This window comes from Nipponia nippon, unplaced genomic scaffold (genome assembly GCF_047370975.1).
Source record: "Nipponia nippon isolate SJK-2023a ecotype South Korea unplaced genomic scaffold, ASM4737097v1 scaffold_5, whole genome shotgun sequence".
NCBI classification, from domain to species: Eukaryota; Metazoa; Chordata; class Aves; order Pelecaniformes; family Threskiornithidae; genus Nipponia; species Nipponia nippon.
Window position 1 is genome coordinate 1,261,498 of NW_028262369.1, and position 16,547 is coordinate 1,278,044.

At 50.6% G+C, this 16,547-nt stretch overlaps 1 protein-coding gene across 1 annotated transcript in view; it reads right to left on the minus strand.

Annotated features, from left to right (window-relative positions):
- Nucleotides 1–16,547, minus strand: part of RAB40C (RAB40C, member RAS oncogene family) — a 42,204-nt gene that overhangs the window by 10,669 nt on the left and 14,988 nt on the right. The window contains exons 3-4 of the mRNA XM_087732448.1: nucleotides 10,633–10,693; nucleotides 8,556–8,616 (exon numbers count right to left, since the gene is read on the minus strand). Coding sequence (XP_087588574.1) covers nucleotides 8,556–8,616; nucleotides 10,633–10,693 — 122 coding nt within the window. The remainder of the gene's footprint in view (nucleotides 1–8,555; nucleotides 8,617–10,632; nucleotides 10,694–16,547) is intronic.

Genomic DNA, 16,547 nt, shown 5'->3' on the forward strand with positions numbered 1-16,547 from the left:
GTTTGCCTTTCTCTCACAGCGCTCTCAGAACAAGCAGCTCTCACAAAGCCTGACCAATTTTATCGTTTTTAAAAGTCTTGGTCAGAACAATTCTGATTCTTGAGCTTTATCCCCAACCTCATTGCACAGCGCTTCCATCCTGGGCAGTCGCTCTCCAGGAGAAGCTTGCTTCTGCTGTCCTCCAACATCTACGCCTCTGTGTTTGTACCATTTGCAGAAAGGCTCAAACGTACAAAATAAAGTGCAGAGGGTACAAGAGGCAAGTCATGCAGGGTGGGTGGGTTTTCATGTTTGATAGCCCAACACGAAGAGCGAGCCCTTCACAGTTTGGGTTTGAGGTTGTCCTGAGGGACCCGACGATGAGCCTTCACCATTGCAGAAGCACGCGTGGGGTGGGGGGAGCAGACGCATCGCCTGCTTCCTCCAAGGGAAGTCTAGGGCTCGCGTCTAGAGTCCATAATCTTTTGCAGAGTCATTTCTAGAACAGTCAAAAAACTTCATACTCAAAAAGAATTGGAGGTTGTTTTTGTCTTGGAGGAGGGAATCAGTTTCTCCTAGGTGTAGATAGGAAAAAATAAGAAGGAAGTAATAATTTTCCATAATTAAAAAACCCACAGAACCAAAAGATACTGCTTTTCAAGAACCCAAATCAAGAAATACCAGGATACATCACATTTTAAGTGCATTTAAAAAAAAAAAAAAAAAAAAAAAGAAGAGAAGAGACTGTGCACGTTCTTTTCATTTTTTTTATATTTGTTTTGACTTCGAGCTTCCACGGCCGCGCGTGTGACTGAATGAGAGTCAGGGAACAACAAAGCAAAGAGTTTGATGACCCCCTTCCAAGACCAACTGCCAGCAAGTTAAATAAAGTCTACTTATTTTATTTCTGGATTGACAAGTTCCTTTAGCCAAGAGAAACAGACCCAAAACCTAGTTTGTGAAGACTGCTTCTGCCAGAAATACGCTCTAGGAGGAGAGAGTTTTTAAGTTTGCTGGCAGCTGCAGCCTGGGTCTTCTTTAAATAGGAATAAGGATAAAACATCAGCAAAAGCCCAGCCCCAGGTTCTCCGGAGCAGGGTGGAAGGTCAAGACCGCGATATCTAAACGCAAGAGACAACACCCTGTCTGCCCGCTTACTCTCCAAGCCATAACACAGTTCTATGCATGCACGTTTCGAGTTTCGATTGTCCAGGAAAGCTTCCCAAAGGTCAGAAGACACCACGGCCAAGTTGTCTAACGCCTTGCTTCGCTCCCCATCCTCCCCAGCATGGGGATTAAGACCAGCTTTACTGTGACTCCGCAGAAGATGGGGGAAGCAGTCTTAAAAGCCTCTGGCCAGCTCATGGTGCTGCCAGACAACGTCGTACTTCTTCCAAGTAGCACTGGCGTGCTGCAGGCACCGCGTTTCCAGAGCACGCACCACATATACACTGTGTCATCAGCATTTTCTCCCCTAGAGAGAAGGGTACACAGACTTGCACGCAGACAGGGAGCTGGCTCCATTTCTGTAGACAGTTCCAAGTAACTTTTTTTAAAAAAAACCAACAAACCTCCTTTGGAATAATGTGCACAGAATTTTAATTTACTCAACTAGACAAATGAACAGTTTCCCATTTGCAGCCTAAATTGTTCTCTAAGTGCCTAGATGGTTGTCAGCACCATAATATCTCCATACCTCCCAATTTTTAGTTTCACAAAGCACCTCTGTAAGCGTTACGCACCCCAGGTTCCCACAGCATGAAGTGAAAAGCTGCACCCTCAGGTTCTCAGACTGAGGGCATTCTGGAGCCCGCAGCGACCCTCCAACAGCCCTTCTTCTTTTTCTCCTCAACCTGCCTACAGGCCTCTGCATGAGGTGGAAGATGACCGGACTCGGCCCTAGACCTGTCTCGAGTCTTTTCACAATTGATTTTCAAAGTTCATTTCCACTCTGTTTCTGTTCCACGCTACTGGGACTGGCACGAGCCTAAGCACACCAGCGACAAAAATTTCCATGAGTACGTCGTCTAGCGAACAAGGAACACAGCGAGATCATCTGTTATTGCATCCAGCAGCACATGTGGACACTTACTCTGCCAAAACCCAAACCTGTTTTCAGCAGGAGCTTACACAAAGATCTGTCCACATAACCAAGGGGAAAAAAAATAAATATCATCCCTGTCTGCTTGCTGCAGGTTTAGACCCAGCTTATAAGCAATAAGCTTTTAAAGGGGAGAGAAGCAGCATGCTCACCCATCAGTGCAAAGCAGACTTCTCCAAAAAGGCTTCCCAGATGCTTGAGGAGCTGGATCTCCAGCCACTCGCACAAGCACACAAGAACACGGCCGGGGGAAGCAAGCGCTCGCACGACTGCCGAAGACTTCAGCCCAGCGCAGGCAGATGACAGGGCAGCCAGGAAAGCGGCACTCGCTGCTATTCCCCACCGATGGAAAAAAGCTGTTGCTGAAGAAGCCTGGAAGACCCCCCTAGACTGGATATCTCTGGCCCACAGGATGAAGTAAACCATAAACAAAGATCCAGCGCTGACAGCAACCAGAACACTTTGTCTCTCCTGCCTGCTCTTTACGTTTGGCCATGGCTTTCCAGCTGGCGCCTCAGACCTTGGCTCATGGGCAATTACACCCTGCTGCCAAACTGTTTCCCACCAGCACCACACATTTATTTCTCACTGAGCTTTTGATAGACGTTTCGGCAGGCAGGGCAGGTTCCTCCAGCAGCTGGGCAGCCCCATCAAAATGGCCTGAGGCAGGTACGGTATTTGCAGCAACCAAGAAAGCCATAAGGTAGAGCAGAGCCTACATCTCAGCCTGCTGAGCTGCTAAAAAAGCCACCACCTTCCTGCATACTAAGAAGCCCTGAACAGGATCAACAGCAGCTACTCAAATCACCTGCCTAAGCAGAACTCAACAATATTCATTATTCTGTTAGGGCTGCAGCTTTGCTGCAAGATGGGAGCATTTTTGAATGCTTAGGGCTTCCTGTAGACGGCCTGAAACTATTCATGAAGGGCCTTCTGTATCACACGGTCTGGGAAGAGCTGACAAGCCACACTTCCAGAAACAGTTTAAATCCCTGGCACATGAGGACATCAGGAATGATAGCAGCACTGCTTCTTCCTTGCTAGATCAGAAAGCGCCACCACAACCCTCTTTCTGCCCTCTGTGCTGACTCTCGGAACAGCTTGCATTCGCTCACAGCAGCCAGAAGAGCCACAGCCGCACGCAACAGTTGAGATCAGCGTGCCAGCTCTGCTGCCGGTACGATTGAGACCTTAAAGCCAAGCAGAAAAAGTCAAAGAGCAGAAGTCCAAGAGCAAAACGAAAGATTTCTGAAGCACCTTTAAGCATCAGTAAATCCCTTTCACCATACACTACACTGCGACAGTTGAGATAAAAATCCTTCTGCAACACGGCAGGCTCCAGACTCCCCGAGTTTGTTCTGCAGGTGGCAACGCTACTGGGTTTCCATCTTTCATGAAACCATAGAATCGTTAATCGTGACCCTCCCCTGGCCCTGCAGTCACCACGACGTGGCCTGCACGCTCTCCCTGCCCCACCGGTGCCGAGGCCGGTGCTCTGCTATCCCAGACGCGACCGCTTCTCTTTTGCCCTAGAGAGAGACCTGAAGCGACGCGGTCAGGACCCGCAGGCCCAACAGACCCTAAGAGGGAAGGGACGATGAAAGCAGCTGCGACAGGAGAAGGGAAACTCAAACCTCAGAGAAGCAAGAAGAGAAAAGGAGGGGGGTCCCAGGCACACCAATACCTTCAGCCAAGGAGCTCCCTGCATCCCTAATGAGACCAGATCAGCTGGGCAAGGCAGGGGGGGAAAGCGAGACAGATCTGTGATCCTCGCAGCAAATCCTTACGCAAACGCGGCTGGTCCGCCTCGGCTGAAAGAAGGGACTGGTCCTCATCAAGGACAGTGAAGCTATTTTATTTTAGATGTTTTCAAGAGGAAGAAATTCCTGCCGAACATGAAAGCCACATGGCTACGTACCCCGGCAAATGGTGTGGAGTCTAAACTGGGGAAGGTATCGAGGTGCTCAAGAAGAGTCCTGTCACCGGGGAGGGACTAGCCTGCAGTCCAGACTGAGCAAAGCACGAGGCTGCGCTGTGGGGGAAAGGAGAACTCCCGAGAAGGTCTGCTCCCTAGTTGGAGACTGTTCTTCCACTTTGCAAACGCTCCAGGGTTTACTTCAGCAGATTCAATTCTTATCACTACATTTGAGAAACAATAAGGTGTGTGTGGGAAAGTCAGTGTGCGTCCCTTACTTGAAGGCACTTCTCATACCAAGCACTCTTAAGCACTGGCTATTCAGATAGACTCACCCTGTTCTGTCACCCCTGGAAGGGCCGCCAGGTTCATAGAACCACAGGAGGCTTTGGGCTGGCAGGGCCCTTTCCAGGCCATCCCCTCCATCCCCCTGCCATGGGCAGGGACAGCTTCAACCACATCAGGGTGCTCAGAGCCCCGTCCAGCCGGGCCTTGAAGGTTTCCAGGGATGGGGCATCTCCCACCGCTCTGGGCAACCCCTGCCACTGTCTCACCACCCTCAGCGTGACAAATTTCTTCCTTATATCCAGTCTGAATCTCCCCTCTTTCAGCTTAAAACCATCCCCCCTTGTCCTGTCGCAGCAGGCCCTGCTAAAAAGCCTGTCCCCCCCTTTCTTGTCGGCCCCCTTTCAGCACGGCAAGGCCGCAGTGAGGTCTCCCCGCAGCCTCCTCCTCTCCAGGCTGAACCCCCCCAGCTCTCAGCCTGTCCTCCCAGCAGAGCTGGGCCACCCTCGGAGCATTTCGGTGGCCTCCCCTGGCCCCGCTCCAACAGCCCCATGTCCTTCCCGTGCTGAGGACCCCCGAGCTGGACGCGGGGCTCCAGGGGGGTCTCCCCCGAGCGGAGCAGAGGGGCAGAATCCCCCCCTTGCCCCGCTGCCCACGCTGCGGGGGATGCAGCCCAGGAGGCGCTTGGCTTTCTGGGCTGCCAGAGCACATGGCCGGCCCATGGCCAGCTTTTCATCCCCCAGCACCCCCAAGGCCTTCTCGGCAGGGCTGCTCTCCACCCCTCCATCCCCCAGCCTGTGCTGATACCGGGGGTTGCCCCCACCCAGGTGCAGGACCCTGCCCTTGGCCTCGTTGAACCCTATAAGGTTCACCCAGGGCCACCTCTCCAGCCCGTCCAGGTCCCTCTGGATGCCATCCCGTCCCTCAGGTGTGTCCATGCACCGCTCAGCTTGGTGCCATCTGCAAACTTGCTGAGGGTGCACTCGATCCCGCTGTCTGTGTCACTGATGAAGATACTGAGCAGCACCGGCCCCAGCAGGTTGGTGAAGCCAGCCTCCTGCTCTCACAGCCAACATGTCAGACTCCTCTTTGGAAACTCAAGCTCCCCTTGTGCTCCTTACGGGACACTCAGTTCAGAATCTCACTCCTCTACTCAGTGAGAGCCTTCTGCTAATTTTCAGTGTGAAGGTGCTCGTGGACAGTTTATACCCAGCCGTTCTTGTACAAACATCACACTGCACTTTAAACAGAGCTTTCCCCACCCTGGCGTCTCTCTTCTCTGCTGTATTTATTCTTCCTGAGCTTTTGGCTTGTTAGGTCAAAAAAAAAAAAATAAAAAAAAAAAAAAAAAAGCTTTTTTTCTTGCCTCCAGCTGGATTTGCATCAGGCTTCCTACAGTGGAAGTCTTGAAGTCTGATGATACCAAGACAGCAGAGAGGAAAGCAGACAGCTGAAGCAAAGTAGTCAGTACAGCACGCAGCATTAAATATATCTTGAAGAAATAACAGACCTTGGGAGCATTTTGTCTCTTTTCCCCTGAGATCGCACTGGGTTAAGTTGTCTTTATGCTAAGGCTATGCCAGAAGAAGTTAGCTTCTGCATACTGAAAATAACTGGAGGTGCTGAAGTCCATTCTTGCAGTCACACAGGCATTTGTTATTCAAAACAAACAGTCCGCTCGCCTTGGTTAACCATTAAGAGTTTAAATTAAGACACTTTCCTCTTCCATTGAAAGATGTGGCGAGTTATTTAAGAGAGACAGTGTCTGTATTCCTGCTAATGCAGGAATATTGCTGTATCGCCGCATGGGAGCCAGTCACCTGATGCTGAAACCAATCTAAGTTTTACTCCAAACCACCTGGAGAAGACGGTACAAGGATCCTAGCTACCAGCCTTCAAGAGGCACCCACTTTTCACTGTGCCTTCAGAGGGCAGTGGAGATATTGCACTTGGGAACTACCCCTGCTCCTACCGGGCAGCTTGCTGTTTAGGGCTGTTTTGTTGGTTTTAAGGGTAAAGGTTGACTATTTTGGCACTCAGGACTGAGGCATCACAACAGTACTTTGGAAAAGGGATTTGTGGCACAAGCAGAACGCAGGCTTTGAGGTGGAGGCACAAGCTACGCCTTGCTGTGTGAGCGCGCACCATACCCCAGCATTCAGCAATAAAGCATTCGCGTGAAAGGTCCCTCTGCCTGGCTGATGAGGTTTACTGTGAACATCCCCCAGGCTCCTTGGGAGGGGGAAGCAGATGAGACGGACGAGGCAAGCCTTGCAAATCTTCAGGTGGCAGTTCCCAAAGCAATGCTGATAAATACAGCAGAAGGGCAAGATGTTGCTTCCAAAGCAAAGAAGGCCAAGAACTTCATTTTGAGAAAGGAAGATCAAAGCAATCTTCAGTTTCAAACCTAAGGCCAGCCAGACACACGACACCTTACGGCATCCAGTGTCAAGCGTAGCACCTGGGGAGAACAGGCTGCGGGACCCCGAAGGATGGGTTCTGCCAGCGCCTCGCAGCTCCCCTGCAGTTTCTAGGCAGATGCGTACCTGTCTCTCCATCCGATTCAAATATTCTCATCACTACTTGTTTCACCTGTCTGCCCCAGCTCGCCGTATGGCGGCAGCAGCTACGAGTTCTGGCACGTGGGTGCAGGCTCTGCTGGGTGCAGCCCTGTGGAGACACAGCACTTGCTCCGAGGAGCTCATGGTCTACACAAAGGGGAGAAAGTCTTCGGTGCAGCAGTTTGGAAAAGCAGGTCATGCTGCAAACAGGGGTAAAAGATCTTGAATGATATTTCTGGACACGTTAGTTGGGAAGGCTGCCACTTTCTATTCCCAGTTTGATTTGGGCATCTGACACAGCACATCTCAGAAAAAGGCTGACCAAAGCCCAGTTACGTCGTCATCAGAAAACCACACTGACTGATTCTGTTTGTTTATAACTGGTAAGGGAAGGGACACGGTTTCAAGCCCACAGGTTATATTCGGGTTGGAGCTCTAGATTTTTCTGAAATGTAGTAAGGGCAGAGGGCAGCTAAAAGATAAGCTCACGCATGGGACCGAGCGTGCGAACGGGAGATCCCGTACTCTTCCGCTGCAGAGGGCACGCTCCAACGCTCCTGGCCTTGCACCTCTGCAAGCGCCAGGAAATCGGCCTCTGCTTCAAAGGAGCTGCCTCAAAGCCATCCGCAGCAGCGGAGATGTGCACAAACAAGAATAAACGAGACACCGGAGCAGCTATCAACAGCACATCCCAGGCAAGGTGCTCTCATGTCTACAGCACAAGAGAATTTGCAGGAAGTCTTAGAGAAAGAGAGCATGATGGATTTTGCCGGTTAGCAAAGCAAAGGTCTACAGCTACAAGGAGCAAAAAGCCAAGAGCAATAGTGGCAAGAGCTTGAATAAAAGTGGCAAAGTTTCCCAAAGGCTGGGAAGCTGCCAGGATACTGGCACAGTCAGGAGGTTGATATATAGCTTCCGACACTTAGTGTCTAAGAGAGGAGGAATTTTCTCCAAAGTTTTCCAATTTGGAAACAAAAGGGAGAACACAGTAGTTCCTTTAACTTAGGAAAACTATCCTGGAGGGAGCCTGTCACATTACTGAAAGGACAGCACTAAAACTGTAAGAAAGCACTGTTAACTAACAGCAGTTTTTCAGAGGAGCACAAGATTTTTCTGCTGCTCAGAATCTAGATGCTATTCTGGAGCAGGGCCCAAAGGAGAAACTCAAAATGCAGCGCTCTGTCTCATGTCCGAGGGAACGTACTCTACGATCCAATTGAGCTGCTCTAGTTTCAAGTCTGCATCAAACACGCAAGCAGGAGCCACGCTATTTTTGGAACTGACTCGAAGGCAACACGGCCTGGAAGAACTCCATTGGGAAAGCCAGTGTCATATTTAAACAAATCTGACAAACCTCAGAAAGTGTGACCTCCCGCATTAAAGCTGAGGCAGATCTAGAGCTAGAATGGCCTTGTCCTCTATAACCCATCTTCTCAGCCCTTCTCTAGAAACTAATACTGAATATAGCCTGTGACAGACCTTTTCGGTAGCAGTCTGGGAAAGTCTGCCGTTCGTTCCCCTCTCTCCCACCATTTCATAAAAACAGAATACCAGGAGCAAGACGACATGCAGTGCCTCTTGGCATTGACATACATCCCATCCTTTTGATACGTGATGTGTTTCTCTTCAGAGCTCTTTACTACGGCATGAAAGGTTTTTACAGCCTGAAGGAAAAGGACGTGTGCCCCATCAAAGCCCTGAGAGCAGCACCTACCTGGGCTCCTCTAGAGTAGGATCTGAAAATGGTGCAAAATCTTCCTTGCCCTGATGTGTCCCTGCAACAAAGAAGAGTAAAGTTACAGCTATGAAATTTGGGGAATCAAATACCATACTGCACATCTCCTGTTGGACTTAAAAAAAAAAAAAAAAAAATCAGCGTTGATCTTTAGAACAGGCGTGGTACCCAAACTGCTCCGCATGGTGTTTTTGGGAAGAATCGGTGTGTGCATCACCACCTTTGGTTACAGTCAGACACGCTCCAGAGGAGAACAGTGGACCGATCGGAAAATGAACATAACCGCTCAAGAGAGGAGAAATCGTCTTGCACTGTCTAGTTTCACTTATTTTTCCAAACACGCTTTAACCAAAAAATGAAAGTAAGTATCTTTATTCCCAGATCTCTGACAGACAGACCGACCGACCTGGTTGATCATACCCTACAGAGAGCTGAGGAACAGGACCAGGGAACGGCATTTCTGGCCCACTGCGACAACAAGGGGCTATTCAGTCACTACCGTTTGTCCTCACTGCAACCCTTGACATGGTGTAAATAAGTCTGACGACATTACCAGCACCTCTCGGTGCCTGTGGGAACATCTGGGACAGTAAGCCAGAGCCCAGCACGCTGATTTAACCAGCACATACTGAAATGCGTCAGGGTAATCAGAGACACGATATGATGCTTGTCACATCCATTCACTGGGCCAGGATAAAAGACGTATTAATGACCGGTGAGAAGGCTGATGAATCCCTCAGCCCCAGGTTTGCACCAGCTAGATGAAAAAGGCAGTGACCTCCCGTTCAGGACAGTCGTTCTTTCAGCTCTAAAGCTTTCAAGAATCATATTATTGGGCACGGATGTCAATCTCACAGTCTGTGCTTAAATCTCCTTCTCCCCCGACAATCAAATATTGGGTTGTATGAGAAAAGTAATGGTAAAAGATTACATCAAGGCATCATAAACCAAGGCTATCGGCTGTTCAGGTTCTGTGCTGGCTCTCCAGCTCAAGACTTACAGCATAAAAAGAGGGTTTCAAGAGGGAAGCAATACGTAACTGCACGCTTGGGGCTGAAATGTTAAAACAGCCATCTTACAAGAGAGACAAAAGAACATAAGCAGCACACATAAACATACAAGCTAGAAGAGATAAATTAGCTGCTTCTGTTCTTTTGTGAGAAAAATGAGGACATTCAGCTCCAGAGAGCAGGGGTGCAATTAAACCATGAAACCATACGCTGCTGGAGTCAGTCACTGAGGCTGAGAAAATGGCATTCATCCCTATTTAACAATTGACACAGACTACTAAAGTTCCTGCTACTTGATACAAGCGCTGGTAAAGCGGCTATTTAACTTTGTGTTCTAGGGCCTGTGTCATTCCCTACTAGATCCGGGTGAAACCCGGAATGGGGGCAGGCTACTCATCCTTCCCCTTTCATCTAGGGGATTGCTGCGGCAGCTTCTCAGCAGGTTAAACCTCAGGCAGAGCTCGGCCAGAAGGACTCCAGGTCTCCCTGCAGTGCTGACAGATAAGGCAGGGGTCAGCCCTCCCATGCAGCGTTCTCCCATCTTGGGTCACTCCAGTGAGTCCTGCTCTCCCGGGGATTACTGTACTCTGACACTGTCAGGTCTATTCACTGCTCTTCTTTTGATTTTCTACTCAAGTCACTGAGAAATATCCAGTTTCTGTAGGGACTAAGAGCTTCACCCATTTTTTTCCTCCTCCTTTCCTTTTCTTTTGGCTGTATTTCTCATCCTAGGATTTCAGGAAAATCCAGTATTACTTCCAGGATAATACTGTTCCCTCAGTGACTGAGAGCTGTATGGGAACACGGTCAGGTATGATGCAGAAAGACTGAAATCGGACTATTCCAGCAAAGAACAGCATGCTGTTTGTGCTGCTCGATTAACAGAAAGGGGTCTGGTTTGCTAGAATAACTCACTGGTGAGAACAGCTAGCAAGTCTCCCCACACGCCTGGGATGCTCTGAGCTCTCCGCAGCTCGGTACAGCATCCCCCTATCGCCCCGTCACCGGTCCTGCGCTCGCAGCCGAAGCGGCTCAGAAACACTCACCAGAGCTCCAGCTTGACCCTTCTGCCGTCCAACAAGATAGTAGTGGTCTTGTAGTCAATTCCTGAAAGAAAACCAATAAAAGGCTGAGCAAACACCGAGCAGGTCTTCAGAGACAGACAAGAAATCTGCTCTGCCCACCCAGATCCATCACTTCACATTTACAGAAAGCGATGTTTTCTCCCCCTTGCTGTATCACGTGTTTGTGGAGGGCTACAGAGACTCGATAGAAATAGACCTCTGCTTCAAGGCAAAGCCCGCTCTCGTGCAGCTCTCTCCCTCCTCCCTAAAAATATAGTTAACCCCTAGATTGCTTCTTGCTTCTCCGTGGTTGGATAGAACCTGTTAGGACGCAAGCCGTAGGAGATTCAGCGGCCTGTAGCATTACCCCAAGTGACTTTGGGGGGTGAGCCAGAGAGACGAACAATTTAGAAGCATCACTGCTAAGCCAGCCTGCAGACCCACCATCTCTGAACAAACACCACTGCCCGAAGCATTCGAAGGACATTTTGGGAGGCGGGCGATACTGCGAGCCTGTCCAGAGAATGCTGTTTCTTCTTCCGAGCAGCTCCCAGGTGCGCACCATACAGGGTCGGGTAAGGCAGAAAGCATTCCCCCTTTACCAACAGCTGAGAGCAGCACGGGCAACTGCTTTGCATAGAGCCGTGGTACCAGAGCAGCAGCAGACCCTCAAAGCCACAACAGCAGGCTGTGCTGACAAGCGACTCGCTCGCACGAGGGGTGCCCAGCATCTTCAGACACGCAAAGGGTTTGTTAAAAACTGGGAGCCCGTCTCTCACGTTCAGGCAGAGAAGTTTAAAAATGGGCAACTCCATTCGCAAGCAACACGTCCAAACCGAGCCGAGCACGCTGCTCCCCACGGCCCCGGGCACAGGAGGGAAGAGGCAGGGCTGCACCTCCCACCTCCTTCCCCAAAGCCTGGGCTCGGGAACCGCCACCGGGCGCCCAGGAAAAGCAGCTTCTCCACAAGCTCCAGTTATTAACCTTCAAGTGTATTGAAGTTGCTTAAACAAAGCACCGCGCACCTTTACTGCGCACCCACTAAAGCATAAACCAATTTACAATCGTCTTTAATAAAGCAGAGTCGCTTCACTCTGATTTGATCAACTTCATTTTTCCCTCTCACCAGCAGGTACCCCTATCAAAACCCCACCCTTGCGTTACGACCTCCATTTCCCTTTTCCTGCACAGAGCACGCTGCCCTGATAACCAGACAAGGTTGTCAATAAAGCAAATGGATTTGTCTGAGTCATCAGCAGGAGCTCCCTGTTAGTGAAAAACAAATTATATTTCAGCCTTCACAGGGTGCTATAAAAGGCAATAAAGATAATTATCTTAAATTCCAACTATTTCCAGGGCTTTATCATAGAAAATAGACAGTTTACGTTTTATCTTCCTCCAGAGACAAGTGAATGATCTGTGTTTATTTTCAGGCGGATACGAATCTCCCTTGTGCCCAGGGATGGCGAGCAGCAGCAGGAGCAAGCCTGCTCCGCAACCGGGAGGGAGCATCCAGACATCTCCCCCCCGTTCCTGAACCAGGATCAACCCCTGGCACAGGCTGACAGGCCCTTAGGGAGGGGGCTAATGGGGCCCACTGCCCTCTTTCAGGTGCAAAATCCCCAGAGACTCTGCTCCACGCAGACCTGCCCCACGTCTTGTTAGGCACAAGAGCTCCTGCAAGCAGGGAGTCCTCAGCACCCTCCGTGCCAGCAGCCCAGGCGCGCAGACGGAGCAGCTGCATGCAAGCACCAAGGAGGGGGAATGACGACACCGTTTTCGAGGCACAGAAGCCACCGTGCTTCCAAAAATGCTGCCATTGGGCGAAATAAATCACTCGACTATCAGCTCTTAAAAGTGAGAGAGGTTCAGCCGGACTGGAAAGAGAAGAAAACTCATTAGTGGAAACACCAAACACACCAACCCAGAAATGCCCTCGTTAGGCTCCCCGCTCAGGAACTGCCCAGCCTGCACCCCCAAGACAGGGAACGTGTTCCCTGTCACAGACATCCACGGCTCAGGCACCGGAGCAACGCTTTAAATACCCGTTCCCTCCATGCCCAGCTGAAACTGCACTAAATGAGAGTAACGCCGGCCTGTGGGCAGAACACTATGGCCACGACCAAAGTGGGCAACCACCAGAAAACAGCACTGGAAAATTTCCTGAGCTCCTGCTGCAACTGCTCCTCGCTCCAAAGATGCTCAGGGAAAATAAACAGGCAAAGTATCATAGAATCATAGAATCGTTAAGGTTGGAAAAGACCCTTAAGATCCTCAAGTCCAACCGTTTACCTATCACTGCCAAGGCCACCACTAAACCATGTCCTCAAGCACCACATCTGTCCGTTCTTTAAATACTTCCAGGGATGGAGACTCAACCACTTCCCTGGGCAGCCTGGGCCAGGCCCTGACAGCCCTTTGGGGGAAGAAATGTTCCCTAATATCCCACCCAAACTTGCCCTGGCGCAGCTTGAGGCCGTTCCCTCTCGTCCCATCGCTTGTTCCTGGGGAGAAGAGACCGACCCCCCCGGCTCCAGCCTCCTTTCATGCCGTTGCAGAGAGCGATGAGGGCTCCCCTCGGCCTCCTCTTCTCCAGGCTGAGCCCCCCCAGCTCCCCCAGCCGCTCCTCCCCAGCCTTGGGCTCCAGCCCCTGCCCCAGCCTCGCTGCCCTGCTCTGGCCACGCTCCAGCCCCTCCATGGCCGCCTTGGGGTGAGGGGCCCAGCGCTGAGCACAGCATTCGAGGGGCGGCCTCACCAGTGCCCAGCGCAGGGGGACGATCCCTGCCCTGGTTCTGCTGGCCACACTTGGAGCAGGATGCAGCTCACAAGCGCAGCTCTCCCGTAGCTGTGCAGGACGGCCATGGCTCGCTGGTGCTAGAACACTTGCATCACTCACAGAGGCCCTTAAAATCACAGGACTCGCCACAGCAGCTCACACCAGCACCAGACACCTCACAGCCGGTACCTCACCGTTTTACTCCCAGTAGCACACAGCAGTTTCCCAAGCAGTAGCCCAACACATACCCCTCCCATTTACAGCTGACAAGGAAGCCAAGCAGCCCAGCTGGCTTTCCTAGGCCCAGCCTACAGCTCAAGCTCAGCCTTGGCTTCCCCCCGGTCCCAGGGGACAGAGGGCCACGGCAGCCGCTAGATGCCACCATTGCACAGAGGCTGCTGGCAGCGTGACAGCACCAGCGCTGCTCCTCTGCCTTTCCCCTTCAGGCAGCTCAGACGCCAATAAGTTAAGGGAAGTTTTTAAAATTTAATTTCTGTAGTTGACAGGGTTTCCCCCACCTGAGCACACCTCTGCTGGCAGCCAAGTACAGCTCATTTCGAGACTGACATTTATTCTCTACCAGAACGTGCTTTGATCCCCCGGAAGGGATGAGCCGCTACAAACCCCACGCGATGCTCCTGCGGCGCAGGCAGCAGCAGCAGCAACCAGCCACCTCGCTGCCAGCAGCTGCCTCCGCAACCCTGCCCGGCCCTCAGGCACGCAGCACTGGGGGAAAAGAAAACAGTCTTGTTGAAAGCTTATTTTATATCAACCCATCTCTTTCTTGACCAATATCTAGCATGATGCAACAGAATGAATGAGGCTTGGAAAACAAGTCTGGGCTGTTCTCTCTAATTTTGCATTCAGGCCGACTCCTCTGCTATTTTTCCAGTCCTGCTTTAGACTCCTACTTAGGCTGACGCCATCTCAACCCCGCTTCTCGAGCGGCAAGCCGACCTGGCGCAAGGCGCTCTGCGAGGCGATCTGCTGTCACCCAGCCTGATGTCAGACGCTCAATTCCCCTCCGCAGAGCTGGGTTTCACGCTCCCGGGCAAGACTCCAGGGAATTCCAAACCTTTATTTCTCTTGCCAGTTGGTATAAGGAAAACCTAAGACAGCAAGCCATTTTCCCATGGGAATAGGCAGGACGTGTTATAGGAAACTCTGACCTCTTCCAAATTACTCATGCAGAGCACAGCACGCTTCGCATCAATATGACCTGAAAAAAATCCACACCCCACCTCAGCTTTGTTAAAACTTAGACTTTCACCTGAAAGATTACACCTCATGTGACCAGGAAAAGTAAAACCCCTCCAAGAGAAACGACGATTTTCTTCCAGCACTTGATACTACTTTGTCAGTCCCCCTTCCTCTTGGGAATTCCCAGCGCGGAGCACGGCAGCCCTCCGCCCCGCCGAGCTCCGAACGGCACCTGCACGAGCAGCAGCCCACCCCAAACACAACGGAGGCGGCAGCAGGCAAGCAGACACCTGGAACTGGAAGTTGCATCGGAAAAGGTAGAAAGACAAGGGAGATGCGCATTTCACGCTACGCACGGGCTCTCCCTTTAAACACATTAATATCTCAGGAAAATTGCTTTAAATAGCTCAAGTGCACAAGGCTCTATAAATATTTACTGCTGTAAGCACAGCAGCTTCTCGGCTCTGTGTAGGTCTTTGTTTTAGGGAAAAGGAGGCAATTTCGCAGTTGCAGACTCTCAGGATGACTGCCCTAACGCCCGGGCAGGGAACCAGAAGGGTCGCCTCCCCTTAAAAAGGCAGATTTGAGCAAAACCGGACAGCAGTAAGAGCAGCACGTGCCTTTTTCCTCCTTCAGCTTTCCAAGGCGATCCTCACTTCGTGCGGGGGTGAGCGTGATCCCAGCTCTCAGTGCGATGCTGGAGCCAATACTGCATTTTAGGGTATTGGTCCAACTCAAGTGTCCTCCTCCAGAGATGCTCTAATGATCCAAGCCCCAGCCCACAGCCTCGCTGCCCCCATACAAACACCAGAAAGGTACAGCCGGGACTCGCCCTACGATAAAGCAAGCCATCAGCAGGCTTCCCTGCGACCTTCCTCGAAGGCTAGGCTGCCACAGGCTGGCAGCAACATCTCCAGGTTGCATCTGCGGTGTCTTTGAGAGGAACATAATTTATTCACAAATCTGGGGCAGAAGACATTTCAGGTGAGGCTCAAAAATCTCTTCCCAAAGGAGAAAAATAAATAAATAAATAAAATCAACGCACTCAAGCGAGGCTGATCGTTTTAAGACAAGCTTGCTTTCCTTCCAAGAGACACTGCTTATCACTGAAAGCCATTTACAGTTTGCGTGAATCAGACTGGCCAAAGATGCTTTTGCCACCTCATTTCTTAAATGGATTGTTTTCTGCTTGTGGGAGCTCGGAATCCACCACCTCACTTTCTGTTAGTCCACCCACAACAAAAACCAATGCATGTTATTTGAACTTCATTAAAAATACCAGCGGTTCCCCCAGCTTACAGACATGCGCTGTATAATGCCACCTCAACTTTCTTCTTTTTTTTTTTTTTAAATAAAATTAAACTGGGTTCAGTTTATTTGTAATTCAAAAGAAGTCAACCAACCCATTTGCAAAGTGGTATATTAAGGTCAAAACTTGAGGTGCACAGCGATGATGAGCCAAGGCCAATCCTTCACTCAATGCATTATATAGATAAGAAAATAAGACAAATTGAGTAGACTTTTGTTACCTATCTGACTAATGCTGCTTTTTGGCAGATTGCTCTTTCATCTATAGACGTAATTAAGCCAGAGTGGCTCCGTTCTGCAACTCTCCTAATAACGATGGCAGTTGAGTCCTCAGCGGAAGACTGATGAGCGAGCCGGGCCTGATCCGTTGGCACCTCTAGAGAAACGCTCTGCTCTACTGGGAAATTTTAACGCTGCAAGCCACCAGAAACACTCATCGTGCGACCGCAGCGCCTCACCCAGCAAGCCTGGGGATGGACTTTCATTTGTGACTGTCCTTATTATAGAATCGTTAAGGTTGGAAAAGACCCTTAAGGTCATCGAGTCCAACCGTTAACCCAGCGCTGCCAAGTCCATCTATACCATGTCCTCGAGCACCACGTCTATCCATTCT